Consider the following 24,045-nt stretch of genomic DNA (forward strand, 5'->3'; position numbering starts at 1 on the left):
AAAGTGGCATCATAGTTATTTTTATTTAACTTTAGTGTCATATTACGATCACAAGACATTACACACGGACTGAATGTGCTAAACAGTTGCTAATGGGCGTTGTTGTGCAGTTATTTTCGAGTTTGGTCGAGACTATATTGAATTGTGATTTTATCACAAACACTACTGAATTGCTAAAAATTAGATGAATTTAGCGCCCGATAATAGATAGAAATTTATTTCTGCTATGTTGGGTTAACAGACGCCCAGTCTTCTCTCATATCAAAAACACAAAAAACTCTGGGGACGAGGGTGGCTAAATTTGCTAATTTTTTTCCACTTTTTCAGACATAAATGCTCTTGAGGTTGCGCAAAGTCAAAATTTATACGTGCTTTCATCTAATTTCTCGCTTCCACAAATTATTTAAGCCAGCTAAACAAAAATTGTAACCAAACACTGCGGAGCAGTAAATCTTACCTGAAAGAAGTACAGTCAAAAACGGTAGTTTTCAGTTCAAAAACCTGTGGTACTGGTAGTCAATTGTTCTATTATTGCAGGAAACCTTGAATATTTTTAAGAACATGTGCAGTGTTTATTTGGTCAGACTGATCAGACCAACCCTGTTTGTCCCTTTTATTAGGACGGGGACCTACAGGTTTAGAAAGAGAAAAAGGGCGGTTGCAACTTCTTGATTTAAAAACGCCTTTGAAAAACTTCACTGCACTTATGAAGGTGTTCTTTACTTTTTAGTCTTAAGAATATATACCAAACCAATCAGTTTATTACTCAACTTCATTCCGGAAGTAAAGATCAGTCGCACGGTTAAAAAAGAGGAAAAGAGGACTCATTTCAACCTCGTCCCCAAGCCATCTTGTATCTTTTCTAACTCCGGACGGCGATCGTCTCGCCGTCTGGTGTTATAATAGAAAAGAGACAACAGGCGCTGGGAACGAGGTTGGATGCACTTTGAACAAGACAAGATTTGCAAACGTAAACTTTCTTTTACTGTGACATTTTATCATTTCTTAAACATGATAGTTTAGTAGGCGACGTTTCGGAAGATTCTTCATCGGGCTAAGTTGAGGATCTTCCGAAACGTCGCCTATTAAATTATGATTTTCAAGAAATGATAAACTTTCCACATTAACATGAATACTGAACAGACAAACTGAAATAATATCTTCAATAATGCAACTTTACTTGCTTTCTTTTTCTTAGATTAGAATTTCCTTGGGACGAGGACGGATAGTTGGGAACAGATGACGTCAATGCGACTAAAGTTGATCTAATATTCCCCAAATGTGGTTCAACCTTTATTATTTGTGAAAAGTACTAACCTCGACCCCAAGGCAATCTGCCAAGTTTTTTTTTAAAAGAGGACGCCGTCACGTTATCAAAGAGAACAAAAAAGCTCTGGCATTTAGGTTACGAATTATTCTAGAGGCCATACAACTAGTTTCACCGAACACAACGTTTCAAGTTTCTCTCCTTACAACCTTGGATTTCGATAATTAAGGAATAAATTCATATTCACGCTCATGTTTATCGTATGAAGCTTAGCATAGGCTTTAGAAGGAATTTTTCGGGAACGATCTCTGTCTTCACCCTTTTTTCTTTTATACCTGACTTCAGGCCAAGACCATGAATGTTGCCACCACCACCATCACACCCTCCTCATCAAACGAGTCGCAGCCCCTGTTCCCTGGCAGACTCCCGTTCCCATGTGACACATATCTAATTTGTTTATGAGGAGCGATACAAAGTAGCTTATTATTCTTAAACAAACTGTGTGTGTTTTAATTATCTGCGACTTTATAACGTTGCTTTCCATGTTCATATAGCGAAGTGGACATAAAATTCAAAACAAATGTGTTTGTGCCCGAAGAGAGCAATTCATTGGGAATGTCACGATTCAAGGCGTTTTCGCAATGGGTACTTGTGAAAATACCCCTTTTTAGCCTTGCCCAAACTTTAGTTTTTATGCATACAGATCTATTAATCTCTAACTTCTTTCGCTAAATATAAAGCATATCTGTCACATCCAGGCTGTTGATATTGCAATCACCTAGGTGTGTAAAAACTAGCTGCTGGGGAGCCCAGCTAAATCAAAATTACAGAACAGAGCTTTGTAACAACTTCTTTAAACTTTCTCCACCTGTCCATGATGTACCACTTATAACTTCCCAATGCTCTAGCTACACCAGAAGAATATAATATAATAGCTCTTTCATCCATGAAGATGTATGTGGTGGGGGAAAAAGGGGGTCTATACGGTCACCGTCTTTGGTTGGGTAAGAAAAGGTATCCAGTTATAGCCAGATGCGGAACTGCTAAAATAAGTTTTAACTTAATTCTAGGGTAAAAAGTTGGTTATACAACCAAATATTATTTTTGGTTACTTATTTTTTTCCACAACTAAGCCAATCATTAGCCAGTGAAAAGTAATGATTTACCTTATATCCGAATTTGAACAAACCAATATCATGTGAACAATTGTCCACAAGAATAAATGGTTGCCAGGGGTTCATACAGGTTAATTTAGACATCGGTTTACCGATTTCGGTGACATCCAATTCTGGTGCACAAAATAAAATAGAGAGGTGAAAACTGCATTACGTATGGTTGGGGAAAAAATGTGGTGGTAACCGTTCTAGATCTTGTATGATGCATACAAATTTACAAATTGAGTTTATTGCTTCCTAAAAAGGTCAAAAGAGAATTTCAGTGGTTACTGTTGTCCAAAATACTTTTGTGGATTAGCCCCTGACTGTAGTTTGAATAAAGTTTGAAATGCAGCATATATGAGAGAAGCCACTGCACACATGGTTTCTGATTTTTTCAGCCCCCTTTTACACAATCCTTATTTTTACAAGCATATATAGTTCTGTAACGTTTTTGAAAGTGTTTGTTTTAAAATATTTCGCATCAATTCACGTTGTTCTCTGAAGTACATGCCAAACTTCAACAATACAGTAACCTATTTTTACATCACTTGGCTTGTATTGGAAATATATATCTCCAAATCATTTATATTTCCGGTTGCAAACATTGCTGGAACTTGTGTTGTTTTCAAAGTTTTTTTTATTTTTCCCTTTTTTTATTTTCCTTCAAAACACAAACATACCAGCGCTTCAAATAACGTTTTCAAACATGACGATTGCAAGATTATAATTTTAAAAATTCAAAAACATAATGATCATGCACCCCAGGAAGATTAATCAATTTTGTTCATTGTGAAGATATTAACCAACAAAAGCCTATTCAACGCCAACCTGTACATTGTATAGCTAATCCACTAACTCCTGACCAAGAGAAAGAATTACGTAGACTAAGATAGCATAAACAATATGTTTGAAAAGTTAAAATTTACTTTTTTACTGAGAAATAAGAGGGAAATTTAAAATGTGCAAACATGATACGCAATATTAGACATACTATATATATTTTCCTTGTATCCTGCTGTGTGATTTATTTGTGCAATATTATTTAAAAATTTTATACGCAATTTATGGAAGAATTAGATTTTTGAGGGGTGATGGTTAAAAGGATTAAAAATCGATTGATAAAAATAATCACTTAAATAAGAATGTTCTGTCCTGTTTACCAACAGACTGGGGAAAGCATTTCAAATCAGGATGGCCTGAACAGAACAACATCATTGTTTTGTAACTCATGTCAAAATTATGGAATCATTTCCATATTTTTGACATGAGTTTCTGAAAAACTTTATTTTTTATATCGGAGCACCAATTTGTTATCAAAAAGAGAACAAGGAATCTTTTAACCTCAAGTTGCTTAGTATAGCTAAACATATGTCATATGTTGTGTCTGAGACTTTTGCCACAGTCAAACTAGAATGTGACAAAAAAAATTTAACAGCTATTCGTATTATTTATTTTTTTACGTTTTCTTACTCCTTTAAAACCTTTTTTTTATGCACTTTAATGCTTTAAAGTTTAAAGACCTTCTTATCTCTATAGTAATAGCCGGAAAAATAGCGCAACCTGCATTTTTCGGCTAGACGCTGCCTAATTTCGGAATAATTTCGCAATCGGGCCAGAACCAGATAAAGTAACAACATGCTATGGAGGCCATCTCAGTTTGGAAGTGATGGTGTCAAGTTTGCAGATCTATTTGACCTTTTTATCTTTTCTAAGCTTTTTAATTTAGTAGTATTTGTTTTCTTTCTGTTTTCTCATGTTAAGGCAAGGTATATATTTTTACGTTTTTTTTACCCACATACAGATTTTGGCAAAAAACGTAGATTTTTACCCATCTTGGCTAGCTGGCTAGCTATGTAGTAGTATTTCGTGTGAGATAACTGTATATTTTCATTAAATAAATACCTATGGGGAGACTATTAGATAGTATAAATACTAATGTAGGTGATGGCCACCTATATAAGATCAAATGATTGCAATAAGCAGTATGACACCACAAAAAAATTTTTTTTAGTAAAGTCTTTTTTATGCAGTGGAGAGATTAGTGTCATAGCAATCCAGAAGATAAGTTTTGCAGATTTTTTTTAGTTGTTTTAGAGTGAGAGAGGCTAGGTCGTATTGGTGAAAGTGTTGTTGGGTATTGTTCCAATTAATAATAGATTGGTAATGTATAGATTTGAGACCAAATGAGGTAGTCCTAAGGTCTAGCTAAAAGTTTAATGGATTTACTTCTTGTTGAATGATTAGATGAATGCCAGACTAATTTAAAAATATCACAAATATTACCTGGAGAATGCAGATTTATAATATTTAAAGTTAAAATAATGTTGAGAAATTTTATAAGATCTGATAGAGTAAGAATATTAAGATTAAGAAAAATAATAATTAATAATTTTCCACCTATGTTCAGATTTCTTGTAAATATTGTCTTATGCAAGATGCATGTAATATTATTTAGGCATACAGACAAAATATGTTTTGTTTTTATTCTTAACATGTGGCTTTAATATTTAAAAATATAGCAGCCAATGGGATTAAGTATTTAAATTGTATGAAGTAAATTGGGTCTGTTAACCACAAACATGTCCAGAAATTTAATAACTGCATAACAATATTTTACTGATTCTTTCCTGTGATGAAGATTTATGATGTCCCTCTCATAGTAGTGTCACCTATAAGTTCATACTATAACACATAAAAAGGACAGTGACAAAAATGTTGTGGAGTGATTTCCAATGCTATGTATTTGCTATTGGAGAAATTTTTAAAATTGGAAGCATTGACCAAGAACTGTCAAAGTTAAAAAGTGCATTTTTTTACCAAAAATCCATGTTGTGTATTTTTTAATTATTAGTAGGGGGTTTGTAATTGCGGTGAAGAAATAATAGCATTCTGGAAAAGCCTATCTGAGAAGTTGTTAAATCAAATAATAAAGGATAGTAAAGCAACATCGAAACAAAGTTTCAGTTCTGTCATAAGTTCTTCTTGAAAGTATGTATGCTTTAATGTTGATGTGGTCAGGAAAAAATTTAGAAATTGTTAAAATGATTGTTTTTCTACATTTCAAAATGTTTATATACAGCTACATAAGCTATAAGGTGCTTTACACAAAGCATGGTTGAAAGTTACTCTGTGAAGACTGTTAAACAGAAGAATAATTTGTTTTGGAAAAACCTGTGTTTTTAAACACAAACTTATGAAAGTTACTGATATTTTCAACTCATTATAACTGTAAAGTTTTTGTTCTTACTTTTCAATGTTCATCTTCACAGTACATGTTTTTTTGGCTGAAGTGTGAACTTTTTAGTGATAAACTTTGTATGAAGTACATAGAGAATACATTTGCATAAATAATTATATACACATTTTAAAAAAACTAGAATAGATAAAAACCATAATATCTTTGTATAAAAAACATTACAATTTTCATTTTAAAATGATGTTTCGTTGCATGTCAAAGATTATGTTAATACAGGGTTTCATTATGATAAATGTACTTATGAAGTTATGAGGAAGTATATATAATGTGCATTAGAAAATGTTTTGCCTGTATTTATTAACTTTTTAAAGGTATCTGGATTTACCCTTTTGTATCTTGATAACTTTGGTGTTTCTCGACACATTTCTGTGCATAAAATTATATTTGTATTCGCTTTTACAGGGTTGATCACCTTCATTTACAAGTTTTTCTTTACAGTGTTTATGTTTTCCTAGGTTCTCTAGTCACGTGTTTATGTTTTTGTGCGAGACATTTTTGACTTGCTGTTCTTGAGACAGCATTATAGCTTAATTTTTAACGATTCATATAAGCTCAGTGCAATGTTTATATGAGAGCTTGGTGTCTCATGAATTTATGTTATGAAACTTGATCTTGTATGTGTGTATAGCTAATATTTTTCTAGTAAATTTTATACAGACCTAAAATACTTTAGCACAGTGTACTGACTATGTAGTATATTTATTTTTACACAATTCGATAATACGTTTTTTCATGTTAAATACAGAACGTTTTTTAATGTAATGGTGTATAATTATTCCTTTATTTTTTAAACTTGCTAAAAAATTACAGTTCTATATCTTTAGGTTGAAGTAGACATAAAAATATATGCACGAAATATTATTTGTGTTTTTGAAATGACATTACCAGTCTCCTTGTAAGGGACAGTAAACACATATCTGCAAGTATGTCTGTTCCCCAGTTTATCGATGATTGTAAAAGAGATCTTGGAGGTCTTGGTAATATCTTTCCACGCCATATTGCTCAGTACAAACAAATGGTGTGTAGCATGGACGAGGTAATTTTGTGATTTGTTAAGTAATTTGTGGTTGTTGAATATAAACAGAATGTCTGCCCAACCTTGAAAGCAGACACCTTAGAAATGTTTGTATCATTCTCTATATCACTAAAATGTTATTAATTTGATGTTTGGCGTCTTAACAATTTTTGTTAATGGATATGTGCATATAAAGTTGTTTTCAAAATAAATAAAACTTTGAGGTTATAAGAAAGTTTCCCCAGGGTTCATATCATGCCTTTACAGGCTATAGCAATTCAATTCCATGTTGACGCTCTCTTTTTGAATCATCTTTACTTCTTTACCAACTTTCTGCCCACCTATCTTTTAGAACAAGAAATACTATATCTAACAGCATTTCGATTGATTTCCATAAAGGTTTTTACAATCATTTTGTTTTCAGGCACTGGAACTTGACAAGACATCGGCTCACAAATTTAAGAAGTCTGTAAAGGGTCTATACAATGCACAGCTTGGTAGGAATTTAATTTTGCTGTTTATAAGATATTTTGTTAGCAACACAAGTGCAGGCTTTAAAAATTTACATTTGTAAGTAACATTTTGTAAATTGAAATGAAACGTGATTTTACCTAAATAATGTTGCCTTTCAAATACGTTTGACCCTTAACTGTTGCGCGTGTTAAATAAGTTTGGTACAAATAATTGTATTGCAGCTTCATTCAGATTCTTGACCGAGTGATTTGATTACATTAAAAACCTATGCAAAATGTACAAAGTACACATTTTTGTGAACTTTTCTACATGCTAACAACTAGTTCACGATATCCATACCCAATATAGTTCTACTATGAATATGCTTAATTCTTTTTATTGCTTATCATTTTAACTGGAAAAATATGTATCTGCATTTTTTTGTGTTCTAATGTTTTAGTTACTGTTTTTTATTAACAGTCATTTTTTGAAGGTGCCTGCAAATGGTAGTTAAGAAGTAAATGTTTAATTTGTCTAAACTCTTTCTTGTTTAAACTGATACTAATTTTCATCTTTTTTTTTTCAAAAGGTTATATAACCAATGAAGTTAGTTATGCAGAAATTATGGAGAAAATGGGTTCAGTTGCGTTGTCAAGAGAAGCAGAGACAGGAATTGGTGAGAAGCATACAGTCTGTTGTCTGTTTTGTTTGTTTTTAAAGATAATATTGAGCACAGTTATATGGGTATGCTTGCTTCTACATTATATGTGTCTTTTTGTCTGTCTTTCTGTGGTGAGCAAAAATAGTAGTGGCCACTAGCAACGAGCGAAATTCAGTAGATTACACCATTAGTGTTATAAATTGTGCCTACAATGTGAAAAAGAAATTGAACATGTGAACTGGACTTAAAAATAGTACCTGTGTGTGTGGTGTCTAACAAGTTTTTTTGCAATAGGTACAGCTTTCTTGAAGTTATCTGTGATTACAAAGGTATGTATTTTTTATGATTCAATATAAGTAGTAGAAGTGTTAGTAAACTCATTCAGTGGAATTAGATTCTTAATTTTCTAATATATTCACATACAGAAAGTTTAAGCAGGTATTACTGGCATAATTTTAAACCATTCACCTTGAACAATAATTTTGTTAGTCAGACACAAAATTAAAAGACTTAATGCTTCTGGTGTGAGCATAGCCTAAGAGGTTGCAAAAATCTTTTTGTGGTCTTCTTACCTTTAAATAAAAGCAGCAAGTTACATGACATAATGTTAAACAGTAATTGAAAGACATCATCTTTGACTTAACACTTTGGTTTTCTTATTAAAATATGAAATATATATGGATTGTTAATATAGATTTTGCTCTGTTCAGTTTTATGTTTCTTCCATGTTTAATGAATTTTACTTGTTATGTAGTAACTTTGTTCTTTCTAATTAAAATTTAACATTAATTCATTTTTTACAGGAATTTGCAAATCACAGAAAAACCATGGTAAGTTTATGAATAACAAATTGTACGTTAGTGTATGTTATCAAAGATTTTTATAAAGCAACATGTTTCCCAATTAATATACAGAAGTAATGTATTTTTTTTTTTGGAGTCAGGAGTGTTCCTGGACCCAGGTTATGAAGGGGAAGTTAATGTTGATGTTAGGCCTCCCTATGTTGGGAACCCTGTTGTGAATTACGTCATGAAAAAGATGACATTGTTTGCTTGTATGAGCAGTTAACTATTATCATTCTACAAAGTTACTTAAAAACACCGAGTTGAATTGCAATTTTAAAATGCCATCATAGAAGAATAAGTTATAAAAGCAGTTATATCACTTTAAAATTAATGAATGTTAGTGCACCAGTTAATCATAAGAATGTGGAACTTGAATTGCAAATTTTGTTTTTGTTCCTGGCTGAGATATCCAGCAGGGCTTTGGTACTGAAATGCTGGTATGTGCACCCAACCTCAGACCCTTAAATTAATTGTAATTAGAACTGTATTATCTACTGCTTTAAACAGTCAGATGATGGATATGCTTTATTTTATTAATATTTTATTATTAATATTTATAACTATTTTTGTAAACAATGAAGTAGAAGCTGAAAAAATAAATACCTGAAAATTAGCAAGGACAGAAAACGAAATATATTCAGTAAAAAACTACCACTGAGACATAGCTATAAACTGATGCATATTTAGAGGCATGTTAGTTGAATTTGAGTTCATGAACTACAAATGCAGGCTTTTTCAGGAGAGACATGCAGTATCACCAACAGGCACACGCAAATTGATTAAGGTTTAAGGACATGTAAAATAGCAAATAATTTAAAAGGTTGACCACCTGATAGCAGCACGCCTCAAAGCACAATGTAAAACATATGGTGCTTTTTGTTCACTCTGGCTAAAATTTGAAAGATCCTGCAAATGTATCTAATTTTTGTATATATATAAATATACATGGTTGATATGTTTCTCTTTTTTATATGTTAGTGTGAAAATCTGAATAACATGGTTTTGTTTCCATTGAATTCGTTATTGAAAGGCGATATGAACAAGATTGGAGTAAGTTGTACTTTTTGTTTTTACTAGTATTGTACTAATTATCAAGAGAGGAATTGAGAAGAACTTTGGCCTATGTTTATTGTAGAAATTTTGTTATGTAAAAGTTCAGAAGTGGGCTTGAAAGAATTTCAATAGAACTGTCAGAAGAGAAGGTTAACTTAGTTGAGAAAACTCTTGAAGTTAGCCATTTGTTTCGCATATTTTTAATGGTAATTTGATAAATGGATACTTCGAAATGGATGTAAGTTGAAGATTGCTAGGTGTAGTTTATTATTGTGTTTTCTATCTACAAGATTTTTTTATCTGTTACTTCAGGATATGCGGAAACCTGTAGAAGAAGCATGGAAAGAGTATAAGTCAAAAGGGTGAGATTAGTTTCATTGATAAAGGTGTTTTTCCTAATGATTAAAAAAGTATGGAGTATGGAAATGTATGGAGAATGTAAATTGTAGCAGTACAACTATTTTGAAAAGAATATTCATGTGTAATTTTTATTGCTTATGTGATTGTCAGGTAACATTAGAAATTATCAGTGTTTGTTTTTTCTTAGAATCAAGAAGGATGCAAGAAAGAAGACATCTGAAATTGTATTATATCGCATTGATCCACCTGAGGTCAGAGCATTTTGTGAGAGGCATGCGATCGCACACGCAGGCCCCCACTTACGTACAGATTTGTTTAGTCGTGTGATTAATCGAACGTGAAAGTCAAGGTTTTCTTTTCTCTGCGAAAGCTTTTTTTTAGCAAAATTACGAGAAAAGCGAAATGTGACGTCAGATAAATGATTTAAGAAGGTTTTGCAACATATTGTTGACTTATTAAATTTTTTTTGGAAGAGTTTTTGAAGAGTGGATGCACTAATTATTAAAATTGTTAAAAAAATATGGAAATATTTATGTTCTATTTATTAGAGTTTTTATGATTTTATTTACGAACATTCAAGCTTCACACCTTTGCCCGATGATTGTGCGTCTCATATTAGGGTTTTATAAAAATGAAATACAATATTTTAGTGTTTTACAACTGTCTTTAATTTTATCTGGAGTCACGTTAACTTTTAACAAAAATTGGATATGTAATTGGGAATTTCTCATACAAATCTTTTGGGTTATAAGTCCAACTTCTAAAATACCTTGGGATCCCTTTAAGATTGCATGGGCACTAGACACGCAGAATTATTAAGGTGTGTGATTCACTGCACACCTGCCTAAAATCTCATGAAATGGCCTGTAAGGTATTTTTAGGTTTTGTCATAAGTTTTTTTACTTGTTTGAAAACTTAATTTTTGTACTAAATTTTTTTTTAAGTAGTGTATTAATTATACTTTTAGAACGTTGATGAATCAGAACGGGAAAGGCGCATGTTTATGTTCAATGCTTGTGAGGTAACATATACCCGATATGGTATTCATGGACATTAGGGACTTGGTATTAACCAAGGGTGAATTAAAGATCATAATTTATTACTTTCCTTAAAATGGAATTGAAATCTCATAATACTGATCAGCAGCCTCTAGGTAGAACATTCACATCCAATGTGGAAGTTTGGATTGAAATCTCTGTCTAGAATTCAGCTTGAGATTAGCATTATTAGTATCTTAGCCATTTCTTGTTAAGTGATTGCTGTGCTAGCATAGCTTTCATAGCTCAAATGGGAACATTAAATGCACTCCCTTTACAGTACCACTAGGAATTGAAAAGGCTATCCTGGAAAAATAATTGAAAATAATAATAACAATAATTGTGATGATGATGATGATGACGATGATGATAAATAATAATTAATAGCTAACATGGGCATTAATAAATTGTTAAAGGTATTATGTTGTTGCAAAAGTTATAGTTGTTTTGTAGTATCTAATGAAAGCAAATGATGTAAAAGTTAAAAAGGGTGTGGAATTGGTCCAGCATCTAATTGAATATTATCATGCTCAACTAAGGTAAGAAGATTTTCTCAGTCTTTCATCAATCAAATTTTTAATTTAAAAAACTTGCCAAGGTGATATGGTTTTTGCTTGTCTGCTTTATAAGACAGTGGCTTCATGTCAACAATTGCAAGAAAAATAATGACTGTTCTGATAATAACCCACGATTTGTTTCAAGAAATTTTAAATTAACCAAATGTAGTGATTTGACTCAGGGTATTAATATAAACTAACCGTTTATCCTATATATATATATATATAAATCCGCAGATCTAATGTACATATTTCCTGCACTGTTATTTCATACACCCTGAGCATAAATTCTAATTTGGCAGCCTATAGAGAAAATACTTTTTTGTAAGTTCATGATTGGGCAGATGTAACAGAATAGAATTAAGAAGTTTTAGCATAATGCGATTTAAATTTCTTTAAATTTACGAAAAAGAATTTCTGCGATATTTTAAGTCAGTAAGTAAAAGTTTATTGCACAAATCATAATAATTTGTATTCTGCAACATTTATGTTGTAGTCATCATATTAGCAAACTTTTTTGTATCTCATTTAATTTAATATCAGTCTCTAAGACACTGGACTATATGTTAAAGAATTGCGAATTCTTTGTATTGTCAATCTGGCAGGCCCACTTTTCTGGTACTATAGGTAAGCTGAAATCAAGAGTGTGTTCCTTTTTCGCAGATACTTTAACAGAGGGATGCAATTGCTTGAAAGTATGAGAAGTTATTTTGATGGGCTTGCAGGCGAGCTTCAACAAGTAAGTGAATATAGTTGTCCTTATGCTCTATGCTGTATTTTTGTTTTACTATAGCAAAAATATTTTTTCCTTTTTTTTTCCTTTTTAATATTAATATTGATGGGGATTGATCATTTCAATTATCGAGTCATCAGCTTGCGTTAATTATGTCCCTGCCCTTTGTACACACCACCTGTCGCTACTGCCGATTGAGTGGTTTATACACTAATTTTAAATGTTTTTTAGTTGAAAACAGAAAAAGACGAGGAAAAGAAGGAGCTCACAGATATCAAAAATCAGCTTAAAACAATTTTGCAGTTAGATTCTCAAAAAGAGGTAACCTGTTAGGAGCTGGCTCTGACATTATCCTAAATAATTCAATAATTTATAATTATTTGATTAAAATGGTCACTTTGTGTCCTCTTATTTTAAACATATATAAATAAAGATTACCATGTAAGGTATCTTTTTCTGTGTAATAGCATCAATTTTCCAATATGTATTAGGGTGGCAAAGGACAAGGACAAAACTACAAGCTTCATGGGCAACAAGGTGATAAACTTTACGGTGGTGAAAAAAGTGGAACACTATGGAAAAGAAGTGAAGGGTAAATTTTATTACATTATTTTTACTAATTTTTGTGTTTATTAATTTTCGCACAGTGAAAAAGAAACCTATGTCCAGCAATATTAAAGTTAGCGCAATAGCAATACAAAGGTATGGCACAGTAATTTCCACATAACGTTAATCTTTCAGCAAACAACACATGTAGACAAAATATATGTGTATTTTAACTTTTCACAGTCTTTTTCAAGAAAGGTATATTTTTTGCACATATTAAGTTTTACGCAAAACATTTCCATAAAAGTTAGTACATGTTGCGTTATCATTTTTAGTGCCTCAATGTAGGAGACTAGATTCCTATCCAGGCTTGGGGCGAATAGAGTTAAAGTCAATCTGTAGAGGTCATTTCGATTTCACAATCTCATTCTGAGGTGAATATGATATAAAAAAAACATTCCTTTTTTTAAAATTAATATTTAATTTTGGTTTTAATATTCTTTTTTCAGTGTAAGAAAGCAATGGCAAAAGAGATACTGTGTTATTAAACAAGGACAGTTTACATTAGCTCACAACCAACAAAGTGCTCCAACCACCACCTTGAACCTTCTTACATGTCAAGTTAAGCCTTCACAAGAAAAAGAAAAGAAACTAACATTTGGATTAGTAGCTCACAATAGGACGTATTTGTTTCAGGCTGAGGACGAATTAGATTATGATGCTTGGATATCTGTTCTTAGTAATGCAAGAGAGGAGGCATTAAACATAGCTTTCGGTGAGGGCGAAGGAGCCCTTTGTAAGGAACCAGTAAGCAGCATTGATGAACTTACCCAAGGTATTATATCTGAAGTGAGGCGATTACCTGGAAATAACCAGTGTGTTGATTGCAACGCATTCGAACCCACGTGGTTATCTACTAATTTGGGTGTGTTGGTGTGTATCGAATGTTCTGGAATTCATCGTGAGCTAGGAGTACACGTCACTCGTATAAGATCACTGACACTGGATAAACTTGGAACTGCTGAGCTACTGGTAAGTGCATGACAATTTACCAAAGAAAGAATCAGTAAAATATAATTTTAAGTCTTGTGTTTTATTTTTAGCTTGCAAGAGCTGTTGGTAACAGCGGTTTCAATGAAATTATGGAAGCAGAACTAGATCCTTCTCACAAACCTGAATCAACTAGCAAAATGTAAGGTCATTCCTTTGCTACTTTGTGAATGCTTTCCGAAAACTTTAAACAATCTCACTAAGAAGAATTGTTATAACTTCATTTGATACACTGATACCCTGTGTCATCATAATGATAATTTTAATAGTGTAGAAACGTTTTTAGCTGAGAATGGCTATAATAAACTTTGTTGACATTTTATTTTGTACAACGATTTATAGATATGAGTCACTTTGAGTGGCTTTTGAAAATGTGGTTTTTAAATTGGTTCAAGTAAAGAAAAATTTGTTATGCTGTGTAATGTTAATTTAGCTGTAAAAATTTCCTACCTGTTTTTAATGAGGGCCTCACAGAAAAATGCTCATTTGTGTAGGGAAATAAAGAAAGATTTTATTCAAAAGAAATATGTACAAAAGAAGTTTTATCATCCATCTGGTCACTCGCCAGATGTTTTACTAGAGGTATAATGTTTGTTGTTGTTATTGAGTTATTTACATCACTTAGTAGATGCTCAGGAATTCATGTCATGAACGTATTTTCAATGCCACGCAGGAACTGAAGCAAGCTATCAATTATCGTGACATTCTTGCCATACTACAGTTATATGCAGATGGTGTTGATTATAGCAGTCCATTTTCAGACGTAGTAAGTAATTATGTAACGATGAAGGGTTTACCACAAATATAAGACCTAATGTACTTACCACACATGTCATGTGTAGTATGGTTATGTATAATGCTTATAGAACTTACCTCCTTTGGAAATTCAAGTGGAGCTGAAAGATATGAAAGACTTTTTAAAAGTTGTCTTGGAATCTTTATATTGTATTTTTGAAAAATCATTACTGGAGATATAGGTCTTAAAACTTTGTTGATTATCTTCAACTACTTCTAAAACATGTAATTGCTGTTATATAATATTATGTAATTATATTACCTAAAACTAAATATGAAAATTTACGTAAAATGTTTGTTAGGCCAAACTGAATAGCCAAAAAATCTTTTTTAACTATCTATGCCTTGTCAAAAGTGTTAAATGCAACACCTCACTTAGAGCTTGTTCATAATGCCATGCATAATTTGTGTAAGTCCAAAATCTTAAAAAACAGGATTTTTCAAATAAGATACAAATTCCTAGACAACATTTCCAATGTCGTTTGTATATGAATTCACTTATTTTTTTGCAGGAGTTAGGCTTTAAATTTTTAGTTTTAAATGTACGTGGTACATTTTATCCATATTGTGTTATATTTATATAAATATGTTAAAGGTATAAATTTACGTGGTACATCATTTTTTTTATGCACATGATTTTTTCTTTCTGTAGGAACACAACAATTCAGCTTTACATTACTGCATAGTAAAAGAAGATTTGACGAGTTTGCATGTTGTTGATTTTATCACTCAAAATTGGTATGCTGATTTGTTTATTTTATTTTTATTTTTGTTTATTTGAATTTTTCGCAATTAGAGTTTTTACTTTTTAGACCAATTTTGTGCAGATAAAATTTTGCCATTTTCTTCTTCTTAGAATATATCAAGGTAAATTTCGTGAATTTTAAAAGTTTTTTGGAAAGTTGAGATTTAATAGCTTTAAATTTATTAAAACCTTTTTTTGTACTGTCTTTTCCCATTTTTTTCTCCTCGGCATAACAGACTATGACATTTCGGATTTTAAAGAAAAGTGACTGTGCCAAATATTTATAAAATAAAGTATCTACTGAGAATCGCAAAAATGACAGATTGCGCGAGGTTTAACTTTACGATTACAGAATGTTGCAAAATTTCATTAATTTTCTAAAGTTTCTCTTACAGAAGTGTTTACGGTTTAAGTATCTCATTAGTCATTACATTTTTTACGCATGATTGTTTGCTAAATAATATTTGCAAGCAATATTATTATTATTATCTCAATGTTTACAAACAAGTAATTACACTTCAGTATTTACAAAAATATAAAACTACTATCATCGTGTAACCTGTTACAAAGTCTATAATAACCGTATTCTGTCTGTCACACTGATTCTTCAATGGCTAACCAGTATAGTTATATTAATAAGAAAATTATGTAAAATAATTGCTATGTGACTACCATCCTTGGTGAATGTACTATTTATTATTTATTGTAGTAAAAATCCTAATGTTCAAAATGCGTTGGGTAATACAGCTCTCCATCTTACAGCTTTATACAATAATCCTGAGTGCACAAAGCTACTGGTGAGGGGAGGAATCAAACAAGATATCGGTAAACTATTGCTTATAGAAACATTGAAGCATAGAGATTATAAACTAAACTGGTTGACCTGTACTTTCTTTTACAATACTTGAAGACATCTTTTGGTGAAATTAAATTCCCACAACTGCTTTGCCAAGTGAAACCCACTGAATAAAAAAACACCTAAAACGTAACATCACAGGTATATTCAAAAAGCAAATTTTAGCCATAAAACTCTATGTAAATTAATCTTAATAGTCTGTTTAAATTTAACTTTTCCACAGGTGAGACGTATTTGCAAAAGTAAATTACAGCAAATTTGATTGAATTTAATATCAAAAGTAGCATTGAACTTTTCTATTTGAATCTGAATCTTAGCTTATCTTTTGAGGCTTAACAATCTGCGGTGGAGGTTTCCACCCTCGCCCTGAAACGAATTTTAAGTACCTGATAGCAAAATAAAAATTATCTAATACGGCTCAGGTTTTCACGTAATTTACATGAAAAAAGGCTTAAAATTGCCACAGAAGAACACAGCAAAGCGTTTTGTGACATTGCTTTTAGATATATGGTTTTTGTTTCTAATATTACACATATTGATCTCTTTTTTAGTCAACAAAGCAGGTAAAACAGCGTTGGCAATCGCACAAGAATTAGGACACAAGGAAGTTGTTGAACTGGTAAGGCTTTATATATCATTTTCAAAATGAAATCACTTGATGAGTCTTTAATCAGACACTTTTTTGTTATAACACATAATATCATTGTTATCCTGGTAATAAGTTAATATTATGAATAAAACTATTGTAGTCATGTTCTGTCGGAAACTCACCCAACATTCCAATAATAGTAGCACAACCAATTTTTAAAATTTCGCAATAGTAGCACACCAAAGGCTTACAATTTTGCAATAGTGGCACACCCAAGGTTTATAATTTTGCGATAGCACCACACCCAAGGCTCTCAATTTTGCAATAGTGGCACACCCATAGCTGCATATTTGGTTGTCGTTTTAGTTGCAAGATGATGGAAGAACTGGAAAATTCGATCATGTTAAAATTGATTGGGGACTAGAAGAAGTAGGTCATTTAACATCTTACTTTACAGTTGACTCACAAATCAAAAATTGTACGGTAAACGAGATGGTGTCGCGGTTTTACTTTCTGTCTATACATACTCTAAACGTCAAAGGCACAATTTCGTGAGATTCAGGTTAATTCCGCACTGGTGTGAAAATCAAACGTCATGCTATTTTTTTTTTACTCGAACTAATCTGTTGTACAGTTTTACAATTTGTTCGTCTAAATGTCAACGACACAAATCTGTCCAAGATGTGTCAGCGAGAACTTCAAACATCACGGGATTTTTCAATGCACGTTTTACAAGTTGAGAACCATTTTTATATTTTAGTTGTGTTATTTGATGTACTATTATTTAGACAGAAGATATATACGCAACACCTCTTGATTTAGCAGAACTTAAACTAGAACTCATGAATGAAGCTCAAGAAAAGAAGGTATTTAATTTAATACGTGTTTGTCAACGATTGCCATGCGCTTAACCGTGTCAGAACTTGTGTTACATTCTACATTTCGTCCCAACATTCCACACTGTACTCACGTATTTTCTGCTTATTTTAGTCTGCGGTAACAACACCAGGTCTGTCCACACCTGGTGCAATTCAACGTTCTGTTACGTCTCCTAAAAACGCTGTAAAAACACCTGCAGTTCCAACGCCCACTTCAACGACGACCATGAGTAACACTTCAGCCAGACACAGTATTGCTTTCCCTTCAGACACCAAGGTAAGTTCTGTTACAATTATTATTATTATTAATATTATTCTAAATAATTATACAGGACAGCTATTTCAGTGTTGGAAACACTGTTATTAATGTGTGTTCTGTGTTGTGAATGTATACATTAAGTATACACGGGCATTGTCTGCCCAATTTGCCTCACATGGTATGTGTTGATCCGTAGCTGTGGTGAAAACACTTTCTAAGCATGCCTGCGCTGTGGACTGAACCATAAGCCTTGTGAGTACGAAGGAAATCCCAAAACCACAAGGCTACCAGCCACTAGTATTAATCTAAGTTGTGTAAATATTTATGGGTTGTGTTCAGGGCTTTTGTAATAAATTTAGCAAGTATCATCTATTTAAGATTTTAATGTTTACACTTTTTTAGAAGAACCAGGAGATTTGGCTTTAGACTAAAGTGCTCTCATTTTTTATTTAGCCTGAAACTTTTCTTTTGTTGTTGAATTTTAGCACAATTTTTTATTTCGTAAAGTTGCAACATTTTTTTCTGTAAAAAATTCTGTAAAAAATGTTTTTCCATGTTTATTGTCTTTCTGTGGTAATTTTGTTCTTGTTTTTCAGAAATTTTCTAGCCTCGTTGTTCTTATAAAATTGTTCTTTTAAAAATCGGTCTAAAACGATAGACTCGTTTTCTTCGATCTTCCGCATTTTTTTTTTTTATTCTTAATGATCAATATTTTCTATTTCGTCAGTCGTACTAAAGGAACCAGGATACTGTATAGGACATTTGCATGTGACATATTTTACTATTGTACGCTTTTAGAAACTAAAACTAAAGGTCATACGTGGTAATAGACAGAGAATAAAAATATAATTTTAACAGTTTTATTGGTGACGAGTAAAATTAGATGAGCCGAAATATATTAGAATTAGCAATTAAAAATAATTACAAAATTGTCAGGGAAAACTAGATGATATTATAAGTGTAGCAAGTTTTTTCCAATCTTTGCTGATATTGTGTAGTTTTATTGATTCACACACGCCTCCTCTGTTTCGAAAATTTGGTGGGATTTAATGAAGAAATAAAAAAATTAGCCGTGAATTTGGCTGGAACCCTTGGAGAGGCATTCTCTGATAGCATTAACTATGTGAACTGTTATACTCATAGGTTGCGCCACCGTTACCAGAAAAATCTCACAGTCGGCCACCGCCACCTGCAAGAAAAGTTAAGCCAAAAAATACCACTCCGCCATCAGGTAGCAGTGCACCACCTATACCTGCAGAGCAGACGGCTTTATTGAATAGCGCTTCTACTAATCCAGTTCTCAGCACGTTTGCTCCAAAATCTTCCACGAAACAACAAACGGGTTCAGAAAAGAGGTAGAATAATTGCATTCATTTTTATCATTCTCTCATTTTCTCTGAGTATTAGGCGTAAATAGGGCGAAATAGTTTGTTAATTGTCTGAGAAACTTTAGAAAAGTAGTTTTTAACATTTTTTTACATAATGCGATTTTATTTATCTTAGCTCTATTTGTCCTCCTGCTCCGCCCACGCGATCTTCATCCTTTATTCCACGAGGTAGTCCTAATGATCCCGCTGCTTTATTACCACGACCTGACCGCCCACCGCCAACACCGCCCAGTGCTAAGAGGGGCCACTCAAGAAATATATCGGAGGGAAATATTTTGTACCACATGGAGGCCGAAAATAAAGAAAGACATAGAACGGGATCAGTGGCAGACGCTTTGTACAGTCAGCCGAAAGACGAGATTATACCGTTGTTAGTTGTTTATTTGTTTGCTGCTATTCGTTCGTTCGTTCGTTCGTTCGTTCGTTCGTTCGTTCGTTCGTTCGTTCGTTCGTTCGTTCGTTCGTTCGTTCGTTCGTTCGTTCGTTCGTTCGTTCGTTCGTTCGTTCGTTCGTTCGTTCGTTCGTTCGTTCGCTCGCTCGCTCGCTCGCTCGCTCGTTCGTTCGTCTGTTGCTATTCTTTTTTTGTTTTGTTGTAGAGATCCAGATGCTCCACCGCTACCTCCACCTCGACCAAAACCAAAAGTTGATACGTTAGGTAAAGACTACAATGTTGTTACTTTTTTGAGAGTACATACGTATCACGATGTACTCGTTAACTGAAAGGGTGCTATTATCACCAGTCTGAAGAGCATTCTGTATTTTTTGATTTTAAAATGTCACATCGTTGTTTGTCGCTGTAATCGCTTGTTAAAGAAGTAATCATTATTGCTATTCGTAGTTTTTAACCCAAGGTCCTATAGTTATTTTGTTAACGAGGGTCCTGTGAAATAGAGGGTCTACAATTTTTTGAAGTTCTCATTTTTATCACAACCAATTTACGCACTCACCAACACTGCTCAGCTCGACAGCCGCATCTGGCATCAGTCTTATGGTTGGGCTAAAACTGTTGTAGAATTGATAACAATTATACCATAATAAGAACTTTAATTTTTTTTAACTTATTAACGGTTTATATTCTAGCTGTGTCTAATAACGATAGTTTCAAAGAACGTAACCCACCAAAGCGAACGTCGTCTTTACCTAAAAGAGTTGTAAGAAAAGTTGATTTTATGTTTGTTGTTTTGTTAAAATGTCACAAACTGAAAGCGTATTTGTTAACCACTTTTAATAGTTGATTTCTTTGGATCGACGTGGTGTATGTAACAAGCATTTCTCCGCGTTTCGTTATCGCTGCAAGATGTGATTTACAGTTTGTATGTTTTTAGGACGGCAGGGTGACGACTAAATACCGGCGCGCCAAAGCTTTATACGACTGTGACGCGGATCACGACGACGAGCTGTCGTTTGTCGAAGGAGAAATTATTATTATGATCAGAGAAGCAGATCCTGATTGGTGGGTAAGTGTCACATGACTGCAAAGTTTTTAGTTTAACAGACCTCGGTGTATGTTTTTTAGAAGAATACCAAAATTCTAGCCAGGATTGTTATTATTTTTCCATTCTTCTTGGCAATAGACCTATTATCCAACCCTGATATTCTTATTAAAAAAGCGGGTGGTGTCACGGGTCACTAAATTTCAACATAACATTCAGTCGGGTTTAATAAAGTTCTCTAATGAAAAAACTAATTTCCGTCTTAAAAATTGAGCTGGTTGATATGCTACAAGACTTCAAAATATGTTGGTTGTGGTTTACAAGTATTAGTTAGGAAATTAAGATTAGCCTTTTATTTAAAAATATTTGAATTTCTTTTACAGTTGCGAACTTAGTTTTCAGTTTTCTTTGTCAAAAGGTAAAAAGAAGAATGATAAAAGAAACTTTGAATTAACAGCGCTTGTCCTAGGAGATATTTGTGTACTGGAATTTTTGGAACTGTGATATAACATACAAATCTTGTAAAGGTTGATACAGATAATCTTTTCATTCTGGTTACTAAAAAATATCGTTTTATAGTTCAACATGAACTTACCGTCGAGATTAGAGAAATTTGAGGACGTATTCGCGAAAATATTTTTTAGATCGTATTAGTCGCAATCGGGTTAATTAATAGCAGAAGGGTTAATGTAAATATAATGCTCGAGTGACATTATATAAACTTATTTTTAGTATGGTGAAGTCGAAGAAGAACCCGAGCGCAAAGGGGTGTTTCCTATTAGCTTTGTACACGTACTGAACGATTGATAAAACTCCCAGCAATAGAAGAAACACACGCGATGTTCATTCCAACAATGACTTTCAATGCATACCGGTTGCTTGGATACTTCTGGCATGGCGCCATATTGACTGGTTACGTGTTGATCGGCTAACACTTGACAACGTCCACACAACGATGTTTATTCTTGTTTTGTTTTTGTTGTTGTTTTTATCACATAGTGAGCGCACACTGATTAAATGAAGTTGTAAATAGAAAATATATATATAGATGTGTGTAGCAAGTGTGTGAAAATCGTCCAAAATTTTTCGTCGAACTAAAACATTAAACTTTTTGCCTCGATTGATTTTTTTTACGTATTTGCATTTTTGTTATGTCTGTTTATGTGTTTCTTTTGATTATAATATCTCGAACTCGAGTACCTGCCTAGAATGCATGTGACTTCAGCATAAACAGTTTATTTGTACCCGAAACTGAATAATCAAGGCCAACTAAATAGACTTCCTCCTTAGCCTGATGACTCCCTCCTAAGCCTGAATCGCCAATTTTTAAAGGCCTGTTTAAACATAAGTTGTTATAAAAGAGATGTTTCTATATGCACTGATACATCTTAGATTTAAGGCCTGCTTACACTTGAAGAAAGTTAGTCTATGGACTTGGTGGCACAGTCTTTTATAGTGAATGTTTTTGGATCATTAATTTTTTTTAATTTATATCAAAATATGTGGTAGAAATTTCATTTCCTCTTCAGAGATATTTTTTACAGTGTAAACGGAACTTTAATTCGCAGTTGCATTTAAAATTTTATGTTTGTCAAATTCGAAATTTCCATAAAATTCTATTGATCTTCAATTTAAATTTCGTCTAATAAATAAATTATATTTTCCACACTACGTCATAGAAATACAACATAATATGTAATAATTTAACATTTCGTATCATTAAAAGAAATATAATTACCATGAAAATAAGATTTTTGTTTATTTTAATGTCATATCAGATATCAGCATTCACGTTTGGACGTCTGAAATTTTTATGCTTCTTAAGCTTTCCTTGCACTGTTATGTATCAAAAGAATTGTAAGCAAGTTCACAGAAAATTCGAAGAAGTTGGGTAATTGTTTGTTTTTTTTGGACCAAAGGGAGGGTGGGGGACTGAAAAAGGGTTGTCGTTCGTCTGAAAATTTTAAATTTTACATGTGTAGTTGAGCTTTGTGTGAAATTCTGCAAAACACTCAGCAAAAACTTCTCTTTACAAAGGCGAGGTAACCATAGTAACCATAATTTTCTGTCTACACAATGTATTTTGGAGGTTCTCTTAAATTCAATATATAGTAAAGAAGGTTTTCTTTACTATATATTGAATTTATTAAACAAACCACGCCAGTGGACAATAAGCTATAATGAAACAAAAAAATGCTCATATATAAGTGGCTACTTCTCCTCTTATGTAGCCCCTAAAATTTGACGATTATCACCAACCAATTTTCCATATCATTTAAATTTTAGTTCTGTGTGATTGTCATGAGCATCATCATTTAAGTCGTTCATTTCCCAAAAACAGAATACAACTGGTTGGTTGTTGCGCCTGCTTTCATGCAACATTATGCAGAAGAGCGTGGGAAATTAATTTTAATTCCACGCTTTATAATTAGCCATGCATAATTAACGTGTGGGAGGTAAGCATGTACGAGGTTACTATGGTGGAAATTTGTGAAGTTAACATATGAAACTTCACAACCACAACGTTTTGGTGTTCACCACTTCATGGTGCTTCTAGACAGGTGCTAAATTTGTTAAATAAAAGCCTTGTGTTTCTGAAGGCAGGTTCTTGCGTTTGCGGATGTATCATGCATGGGAATTGACCATCTTAATTGTGCTGAAATACGCGGTAGTGCGACTGCACGGAAAAAATAGTAAGCCTTGTTGCTCCAAACTGAGTCACGCGTGTTTCTGTTTTTTATTCAATTACTCTCTCATTTAGTCTCTCATATGGCATGAATGTATTTATAAATAGTATTAAAAAGTTTTTGAAATAATGATCTGTTTGGAAAATATTAGAAACAAAAAAAATGTGCATTTTTTCTTCTTTTTTATCAAGGTGAAGTCTGAAACTGCGCGAATACGTTTAACTTTTTTCGTGCGGAATTAAGCATGCATGAATTATTAGGCGCGCAAATTTCAACATAAGCCTTTTGATTGGTTCATATTACCAGTAAGCGGACAAGACAAAATCAGGAAACATCCAATCCTATTTGAGTCAAGCTTCGTGCTCAGGTCTAGCTGCGTTCTCATCCAAGTGTATTTTTTTAAAAAAGGGCTGATTTTAAGATGT

General features: G+C 32.8%; 1 protein-coding gene across 2 annotated transcripts; it reads left to right on the forward strand.

Moving 5' to 3' along the window:
* The first annotated feature begins 6,024 nt into the window (after positions 1-6,024).
* LOC130647791 (arf-GAP with SH3 domain, ANK repeat and PH domain-containing protein 1-like) lies at positions 6,025-22,682 on the forward strand. 2 transcript variants are annotated; one of them, XM_057453768.1, is made up of 29 exons: positions 6,025-6,716; positions 7,120-7,192; positions 7,738-7,824; positions 8,104-8,138; positions 8,613-8,639; positions 9,633-9,704; positions 10,020-10,069; positions 10,255-10,291; positions 11,035-11,088; positions 11,558-11,643; positions 12,325-12,400; positions 12,626-12,715; positions 12,886-12,986; positions 13,450-13,972; positions 14,044-14,132; positions 14,485-14,572; positions 14,664-14,756; positions 15,438-15,523; positions 16,240-16,355; positions 16,938-17,005; positions 17,342-17,404; positions 17,764-17,841; positions 17,966-18,130; positions 19,256-19,467; positions 19,616-19,870; positions 20,097-20,155; positions 20,581-20,651; positions 20,826-20,957; positions 21,666-22,682. In XM_057453768.1, exons 1-29 carry the CDS (start codon positions 6,606-6,608, stop codon positions 21,738-21,740), a joined length of 3,072 nt encoding a protein of 1,023 aa, XP_057309751.1. In that variant the 5' UTR covers positions 6,025-6,605; the 3' UTR covers positions 21,741-22,682. The 2 variants fall into 2 exon arrangements, with proteins under 2 accessions (XP_057309751.1, XP_057309750.1); XM_057453767.1 differs by having other exon boundaries at positions 6,026-6,716; positions 10,255-10,318.
* The last annotated feature ends 1,363 nt before the right edge of the window (positions 22,683-24,045 follow it).

The sequence above is a fragment of the Hydractinia symbiolongicarpus genome, chromosome 6 (assembly GCF_029227915.1).
Source record: "Hydractinia symbiolongicarpus strain clone_291-10 chromosome 6, HSymV2.1, whole genome shotgun sequence".
Lineage (NCBI taxonomy): Eukaryota > Metazoa > Cnidaria > Hydrozoa > Anthoathecata > Hydractiniidae > Hydractinia > Hydractinia symbiolongicarpus.

Excerpts from the sequence above, each read along its gene's own strand:
- LOC130647791 (XM_057453767.1), top strand. The coding sequence starts at position 6,606 with ATGTCTGTTCCCCAGTTTATCGATGATTGTAAAAGAGATCTTGGAGGT. Across the intron at positions 14,133-14,484 it reads CCTGAATCAACTAGCAAAAT|GGAAATAAAGAAAGATTTTA; the intron begins GTAAGGTCATTC and ends TCATTTGTGTAG. Across the intron at positions 14,573-14,663 it reads CGCCAGATGTTTTACTAGAG|GAACTGAAGCAAGCTATCAA; the intron begins GTATAATGTTTG and ends AATGCCACGCAG.